General features: G+C 44.7%; 1 protein-coding gene across 1 annotated transcript; it reads right to left on the bottom strand.

Annotated features, from left to right (window-relative positions):
- Positions 1 to 8,083: 8,083 nt before the first annotated feature.
- Positions 8,084 to 8,904, bottom strand: LOC144162354 (alpha-crystallin B chain-like). Its single transcript, XM_077692849.1, has one exon. It carries the CDS (start codon positions 8,804 to 8,806, stop codon positions 8,270 to 8,272), a length of 537 nt encoding a protein of 178 aa, XP_077548975.1. The 5' UTR covers positions 8,807 to 8,904; the 3' UTR covers positions 8,084 to 8,269.
- Between the last annotated feature and the right edge of the window lie 189 nt (positions 8,905 to 9,093).

Below are 9,093 nucleotides of genomic sequence, written 5' to 3'. Positions count from 1 at the left end.
CCATTTGGTGTAATTTCACACTCAACTTACCTGTTTCTGCCTGCTGTCTTGGTCAACACGAGATTAAAGCACATCAGCAAAGTAGCTGGCTACATTTTGGAAGTTCACCCTTACCTTTGGCAAAACTTAGTACTCATGGGCTTGTGAGCTGTTCAGCTAAGGAGAGGTTTGGGCTACCCCTGTATGCGATTACATCCCTTGTTCATGTTCGCCCAAGTGAAACCAAGTTCTTACAAGAACAAGAATGAGCTGGCCCTTGGCAATCCTGCATAATGTGGCGGTCATAGCTGCATTACGGACAGCCTGTTTTATCAAATGGTGTGGCCTGGCTGGAGAGAAAAAATTGCATGTTCATATGCCTCTCCCCTACCCCTCCTCTACCCAATATTACCTCCTTGGATGCTGAATAGCTCCCCAGTAAGGGGCTGCCTTTAAGGCGACATACATGTTTTTCTTTTATTTGAAAGCAGTAACCTTTTATAGCGTCCTTAGCTCCATTATTCATTTCTCCGTCATCTTCATCTCTCTCATCCTCTATCCATGCTCTTTCCTCCCCTTCCCACACAGAATAGCTGGCCAGATATACTACCATCAGGCCGACCTTTCTGTGTTTTTTCAATTCAATAAAATTCTCTCTCTCTCTCTCTTGCTCCATTTTGGCCCGAAATGTCTATGCAAAAGAAGACCTTTTAAGTAGCCGACATTGTCAGCAGTGGTATCATTAAGGATGAATCAAAGACAGGGTAATCAGGATGTTAGCTTAATGCTAGCATTCAAGCGGTGCCATCAAAAATGACCAGAAGGCAGCTACAGTCGTGTTTATTAGCAGTAGCTTTTGTAGCTAACCGCCAATCGTACAAACTAGCTCTCAGTGGTATCGTCAATCGTTCGTCCCTCTTTCAGCTTAGCTGTTTGAAGTTTACAAAAGTTGCATGATTGTTCTTCTGGTGCGGCAGTCCGTATCTTTGCACTGAATAGCTCTTTAGGCTGCTGAAGAACTTTCCTGCGAATCCTGCCTATGCCACCTGTATGTACATTTTTGAGGACATATTAACAGTGGTCATATTATGTATTCTGACTGACAACCTTGAAGGAGGGATTTGTAACCCTGGAATTTGTTGTTCTTTCCTGAAAACTGCCATTTCACGTATCCAGCTCCCCCTTTGTCTCACTCGAGGTAGGTGACCTGCCTTTACAGAACGCTCCCTAAGTGCTTACTTAGATCCAGTTAGGTCCACCTATCCAAAGCAGAACAAGTTCGAAAGCCACAGAGAAATAGCAGCAACAACCAGCAGACAAGATAATGAAAATTAGAACCATCTGTTGGATGGTGCTTGCAGGTAAAACTTTGAAAACTTTCGGTTTGGGATTGCTGAGGGAAGTGCAAAAGAAGGTGGAAGGAATTCAGCCTCAGCAAACAGCACTTAAGTCTCACTCAGAGAAGGATGATGGCACATATAGTGAAGAGTCAAAGCGGGTAACCTTTTAACGTTCTATATTGGGAAGGTCGGTACATACTCTGTATACCACTATGTATGTCGGGAAGGGAGAAGGATTAGGCTGCATGGTACACGTACATGATCTTGAGGGGCGAAATGATTTCAAGGCATTGTGCGAAACTATGACCCTTTTATAAACTGAAGCATTGACCACCCTTCCATCAAGAAAAATAATACCCTGAAGCTCTACGATTTTGTGCTCCAAAGCTTGCGAGTGCTTAAAGGATGAGCCTTGCTTGATCTGAGATTTGATTTCTATGTCTGACTTGTCTCTGTGTTGTGTTTTGAATTGAGCTGAGTTGAATATTGAAATGAAATGTCACTCTCTGAGGCACCAAAGGGTATCACTCATGGTACCCTACCAAAATCCCATTTAATAATGCTTGCAACGTTTCCCTTGCTACACTGCTGAAAAGGTATTGTATCATCTTCAAAGAACACACGACCTTGTGTTTTAAAGTTTACCAACTGATCATGCCCAGCAATGTTTTCATACAGATCCGCAAACTGAAATAAAAAAAAACATCAACTTTGAATACACTACCTGTACCTGTGCACATTGGTAATACAGGCACTACTACTGTATGTAGACCAAACTAGTACTTCTGAGATACGAATGGTCTTTAGCCTTTAGGGGTTAGTCCAATCATTCATTAGTTCTGGCAAAGCTGTTTTCAGAGATGAATTTCCAAACCATTAAGATACATCCTCATCAGACACGAGGGAAAACAATGGACACCAAATGTAGGGGTGTTCTTCAAGTGCTGTAAGCGTAGCAAAATGTGAAAATGGTGACTGCCAAGTTGCTGCATTGCCATGTGCATGCTTTCGTGTAATTAGACCTTCCACGGGTTGCACAAACGTGCTTACTTGGGCTTGTTTTTTCCGTGTAAAGCCATGGTCATTGAGATTGTTCTATATCGTATTCACTTCGGTTGTCCAAATCGTTTTTCACTCCTATCTTGGTCCTGTACAGTGCTGAAAGTCTGAAATAAATAAAATAAATGAATACGATATGCACTCCGTCTATCACATAAATATGTTCCTTTTTTTCTCTCACTGTAATATATACAGTAAAAGCTCATTAATTCGAACTTGAAGGGGACCGTAAAAGTGTTCGAATTAAGCGGAGTTCGAATTAGCGGGTGGGCCCTAGAATGAATGTAAATCGCACCGCATTGCGCGGGCAGAACACAAAGCAACCTCTGGACTTGTTATTGCAACTTCGGTGCTACTACACGTTTGTGGCAGGTGATTTCGTAAATAATAACGGCATGCGCTAAAGCACTGGCGCTATAATGCGAAAAAGGTGTTGCAGGAGCGTAGCACGTGCGCTATGCTGTTGTTTTTTTGTTTCGTTGTGTTGCATCTCTAGTAAATTTGGTTCAGTCTGCCTTTGCAACACATTGTAACCACTCTGGGCCAACCTCTTCTGCCAGGAGCAATGGAAACCAGAGGATCAAAGTTTGAAATAACCGTTCTGGACACCGACGCGTTCGAATTATGGGGAGTTTTCCCCCGTGGAAATATAGAGGGCTGTGCCGGAACCAGGGCGTGAGTTCGAATTAACCGGAAGTTCGAATTAATGAGCTTTTACTGTATCGGGTTGTACGTATCCAAATGACAGGCTAAAATAAGGGCCAATTGGGTGGGAAGGCTCCGATTGAAAAACAGCCGCGGGCTTGAGTCTACAGGAATTCTGAACAGTGGGACCAAGCTAGGCAGTAGGCATACCAGCTTTGAAACCATTCCCGGGGCTGTAGCTGCATTGCAACAAATTGGCAATAACAAATGTCGGCTCCTGCAAGCGCATTCTATTTTCTTCTTCTCTCGAGGAAGCCCAGAATTCCTAGAATGTCTCTTCGAGATTCCGTGGTTGCTTGAAGAGATTGAATAATTCAACTAAAGAATAAAATTCTTTTGTTGAATTATTCCCTCGAATTTTGTTGGAATGAATGACGAGGAATGAAATGGCTCATTGTCGAATTGTTTGCGCAGTCTACGTAACCGCTGAATTTCTAAAGCGAAAGCTTTCTTAGTGGGAAATAACGGTGTCCTGTCAAAAAAGTAATGCATTTCCCCATAGACTGGTCTCTGCATGGACATGCGGTGTGTGCGTGAAAACGGGCCTTTTCCATTGTGTCGAAATGGTTACTGGAAAATCACGAACAAGACAATACATGCATCAATCATGAATAAGGAGTACAATAATATACCTTTGCCTCATAAATCAGATATCGATATACATTTAGATCGTTCATAGATGTGTTTACTTGGTGCGCGAACAATCATCGCATGGGTTTGCTCTTCGTTCGCGATTTAGGTCCTTGAAGGTTTGACAAGCGACTGAACGCACTTTCGGCGAAGGTTGCGCGCACGTTTAGCGTTTGTGCTTCTCTCAACTTTCTTTAGGAAGGGAGGATAAATTGTAGGTTCGCATGCCTTGCAGCCATACTGAGCATAAAACGTGCCACTGTTGCCAAAATCATCTCACAGCCTCACAGAGGAAAAGGAAAGGGAAATAAAAGTGAGAAAAGATCAAATAAAAGCGTTCTTCAGTCAACTTGTCACGTAACATAATTAGAGTAGAAGCTACTGTGTGGCATAAAAGGACATGTGTTTCTGCCGTGAGGATTTCAAATAATAACACCCAAACTACACCACACACACCTCTGTTTCATTCGGTGTGGTAAGGGCCCCAGTGATTTCCCTACACCCCCCCTAGGGGGTGTGTAGACCCCCCCTAGTTTTTCTGGACACCCCCCCTTGAATCCCCAAATTTCACTTTTGTCATTCCTTGTATGGACCTTTTTCAACTGCAAATAAATAACATATCGATTCGTCAGAGGCCACTGGTACAAAGCAAGCACAAGCCCGTGAGGAGGTACGAGCAAAGCATATATCGACAAGCACTCACCCAAAATTACTTCGACTGAGGCCGCCTTTGACTTGAACTAAGTGCAGTAAACACACATATAATTTACTTTCTTCATTGATTCGATGCCGTTCTTTGTTTACAACCGTAATCTTTGCAGAAGCTCTTTCAGCATGTACATTTAAAATGGGCAATTTGGCGAGGCGAAGCGCTACGGAAGCTAAACCTGGCGTTTTAATAAATCGGGAGCGTACAATCGGTGCCTGATTTAGCTTTTCTAGTTTATGAACCCTTCCCCCCCCCCCAGAGCCATTGAGGCACCCCCCCTTGATTCGATGCCTGGGGAAACCCCTGGGTAAGGCAATACTGAAGTCCTTTTGTTGGGAGAATAATTCTTGCTTGAAGTGGCCATGAAGATGAAATGCAAGTTTGGTTCATTCAAAAGATTGCTTAGTTGAAATAACACTGGCATTTCTTCTAACGCAAACTTCACGCAAATAAGCTACGTAAAGTGGAAAACAGAAAATACGCATGTAACTAACCAGCTACTTTTGCATACTGAATTGATGACGTATTGCGGCCAGCTCGATGCGATTGGCTGAGGCCGACAAAATCCAGCGCAAAATAAGCAGGGATTAGAAGCTTGTAAAATATCCTGTTTGTGCCTAAATCTAGTGCATATTCTTGTAGCACTAAGTGTGGTTGGGTAAACAATGAAAGTTACAAATGAACACGTAAACATCGAAGCAGTTAGTGCGGCACTTTGCCGGCTGACACTGCTTAACACAGCCGTCGGGCACGATGGACTTGTCTGACACAACACTGGCCAACTGGCATAAACAGACATTATGTGACCCTGCAGTTTGTCGAGTCATAGCTGATGTTTTACGAAACGATTGCTATCGACTGTAACGAAAATACGGCAGGTTTAGAAGACTGGTCAGAAGTAGAGTGTGAACAGTGGTCCTTGAGCAGCAATGCAGCACCATCTATGAAATCGGACGATAACAAGATAACAAAATGGCCGTCTGTGACATGGTAGCAGCCCTGGTTGACATACTACATTTATTTTAGGTACATGCCCTGGATACGCCATTGCTGACATCACAAAACATATCATGCAGTGGGAGAATCGAAACGTCGGCCTAAATTGTTCAATTTATTATAAAAAAAGCATCGTTTGCTCTCGGATAAGCACTAAGAGACAAGCAAAACATCCAATGTTTGAACAAGGCAAACTTTTATTTTGTCCTCATGGCCCTTTTAAACAAGCTCAGAATGGCACATTTGAAAAACGATGGGGGGGGGGGAGAAGTTTAGTGCTTCTTTTTCATTCTTAAGAGTATCACCACGCAATGATTGCGAGGCGTTTAAGTCAGAATGGCGCCATCTGGTGTAGGATCGAGCAGTGACGTCTCATGCTGCTTCTCTCCAGTATCAGGAATAGCTTGAGAAGCCGGCCCTGTTACTCAGCTGTCGAGAAACCGTGGAATTCCATCTCAGTCCTAGTGCTCATTCGGATACAGACTAAGACTCATTGTAGAAATAATTTAAAGAAAGTTTAGAGAAGCGTGAAAGCAAAGAGTGTCTCCATCCTTCGCTGAAAGTGCGTCCAATTGGTTGGCAAGCCTTCAAAGACCCAAATCGCAAATGAAGAACTCACCCACGCGACGATTTTTCACACACTAAGTAAATGGAACTACAAACGATGTGAATGCATACCGACACATGGGTTATGAGATAAAGGTACACTGTTTTACAACTCCTTCTTCATGATCAATGCATGTATTGTCTTATCAAGAAACATTCCTCTTTCACGGTTTTGAAGTACTAACCGTTTTGACACAACAGAAGTTCGGCTTCACGCTCGTGCTATGTCCAGAGCTATTGTCAAAGCTTTTCGGTCAACCAACTAGTCTACGGGGGATTGCATTAGTTTTTTTTAACAGGGCGCCATCAGTCGCACTAAGAAAGCTTTCGCTTTAAGCTTAAAACTCTGCCGGGGGAGGGGTAGCAGGGTAGTTGGCATTTCCAGGCCATGTGGCCAGGGAACTGCTTGTTTTCTACCTCCCATCCTCCTGTTCCACAGCTATCGGTTAGGGAGGGTTGGAGAAGGTTTCATGTTTGGGTACTAACACCGTGAAACTAGTAACACCCTCTTGCATGTTGGGAGCTGCAACACAACCCCCCACACCGCCACGTGTCAGTGTAGTAGCTTTGATGCCAGTAGATACACAGCTTGATGGCATGAATGCCTGCCCCATCACTATAGTAGATACTTGAGAAAAGAAGTACAAAACTGTGAAGCTGTACCACACATTTGATCTCGAGCCAACTTTACAAAATGACAATGTTGGGGTGTTCTGGAATATCGTGCTCACAAACGCGCATCATTTTTTTCATTGAGTGAAACGAAAAGTTGAGCCGTGTTGCAAGACGAATTCCAACTGTCTGCAGTATCTGACGAGCACGGTTTAAAACACGTCTCGCACTGGGTGCACCTCACAAGTGAGCAATAGTAAGGCAGCGCGTGGCGGTCGATTTCAACCAGCTAACCGTTGCTACTGGCACACCATTAAACCGGATAAGAGCCTCATTGTTATTGCCACTACTGGTCTGACGTCGTCTTGAGGTTGATACCACTGGGTGAATTTTATTCCTCTGTGGCGAGTTATCATACATTCCTCTGGACAGGTCAAGCCCACAGGGTCAGTTTATCTCGCTCTGGCATGAAAACTGATTGAGCAAGAATCAAATTGGTTGTCGTGGTAAATTTAAATTTGGTCACTGTACTTCAGATTGTGTTGGTGTTTTGCACGTTTGATGCTGCCATTGTAGATTGACCAGTGAGATGCAGTGATAATGTCAGAAGCATCGAAGAATCTACATTGCCCTAATCAATTCCAAGCAGCATACATAATAAAGAATCTAAACAGGCCCCACAATGACATGTATACGTTTCGAAGGGGCCAGTAAAAAAACATACCCGTCTGCTTTATTTGAAAGATCTAGCCTTCGGTAACTCGCAACACCATATCTTGCCTTTCATAACTCGCTCAACTCCTTTTCGAACCCATACGACATTGCTTTCGACAACAGAATCGCGCTAACATTAACAAAACTTCTAATCTGTGACGTCAGCAGCAACAGAGGAGGTACCGAGAACAGGTAACCAGCATTGAAGTTGTGCAATCAGATGGCACCACAGATATACACCACAATCGCACAATCATGTTTCGTTGTGGTAGCTTTCGTTAGTGGCCACCATTTGCACAAAGCTAGTTAGATCCTGTGATGTCGTCATCATTTATTAAACCCTTAATGACCCAAGAGGGGTATTGCATAAGGTATTACATGTCAAGCTAGGTATTGCGAAAAGTAAGTGTCCGGTGAATCTTCACTAACCAGTCTGTTCTCCATCTGTCTGGCTAAATTGTTTAGTTTCTGAAAAAATTCGACAGATTGTTATTCAAATGTAATAATTATTTCGACCAAATCACCCGTAATGTCTTTGTGTCATTCTAGATAGAAGTCACAGATACATTGAAGATCACCACCTGCACGTTCTTTGGAAGCTAACAGCGAACATAGTGTCACATCAAGTATTATCTGCATATTTATCATATAGTGGTCACAGTGCTGTCCGCATTACGTTACCATATCTTTGCAGACTTTACCAGTGACCACGTAATGAAAACAGGCATTTACAGATATCAGGAACTTTTTCAGTTTATTGAGGCGAAGTCACGCGCACAAAGAGACAAATGAAAACGAACGAATGGTCCCCGAGCTTGACATTTGAACACCCCATTAAGAAAACTTCATAAATAACATATGTACAAAACGAGCGGGCATATAGTTCGGTGGAGCATAGCCAAACTTCCCGGCATTGTTCTCACTTCTTTCCGGCGTCTTTAACGGCGGGCATGTGCTGAACCTGAATCGGGATGGGCTTCGATTCTTCCTTCTTGGGGGCATTCTTCCTCGGGGCCTCGAGCGCCAGGTGTCCGTTCGGATTGAGGTGGCACTTGACGGTCTCCGGGTCGACGTCATCGGGGAGCACGTAGCGGCGCGTGAACTCCCTCTTGACGTAGCAGCCGTGGTCGTCCGACTTCTCCTCGTGCTTGCCGTGGATGACGACGCAGTTGTCCTGCGTCTTCACGCTGATCTCTTCGGGGGCGAAGTTCCGGGTGTCCACGTTGATGGCGAACTTGTCAGGGGTGCAGGCGACTGAGGTGCCCTGCTGCTGCTGTCGGGCGGGGCAGCGTGACGCTTGCTGGTGACGCGGCTGGATGTAGAACCGCTGATGGTAGAACGGCGGGTCGAACAGCTCGCCGTCGAGGAAGGAGCCGCCGAAGTCGTCGTCGAAGAAGCGCCTCGCCAGGTCCGAGGGGCCCCACGAAGCACTGTTGAGCAGCGGAAACAATGCCATGATCACTTGCGAAGATTCCCTCTGCACGAAATCACCTCTGATTCGTGAACTGACCCGGTGTTGGAGCAGACGCGGCTTTTAAATCCTGCCGTCTGCGTCCGCAAACGAGTTCGAGAAGTTACGAGAAACACCGGCGAGGACAACGACCGCGAGCAAAGGCGCTCCGGGATTGGTTAGACGTCACGTGACTTTTGTTTTGTCTGCTTGCGTAGAAAGCGCGCGAAATGCGACATACGCGTTCTTTCTACGGCGTCCCGGAATGTTCTGGAGGTGTCTGATCGACGGCG

The sequence above is a fragment of the Haemaphysalis longicornis genome, unplaced genomic scaffold (assembly GCF_048455015.1).
Source record: "Haemaphysalis longicornis isolate Haplotype H1 unplaced genomic scaffold, Haemaphysalis longicornis Haplotype H1 scaffold_12, whole genome shotgun sequence".
Classification (NCBI taxonomy): Eukaryota; Metazoa; Arthropoda; class Arachnida; order Ixodida; family Ixodidae; genus Haemaphysalis; species Haemaphysalis longicornis.
Note: the sequence above shows the minus strand (reverse complement) of the source record. Positions and strands in the feature narration are given on the sequence as shown.

Bases quoted from the DNA above. Each gene is read 5' to 3' on its own strand.
- LOC144162354 (XM_077692849.1), bottom strand. From the start codon at position 8,806: ATGGCATTGTTTCCGCTGCTCAACAGTGCTTCGTGGGGCCCCTCGGAC.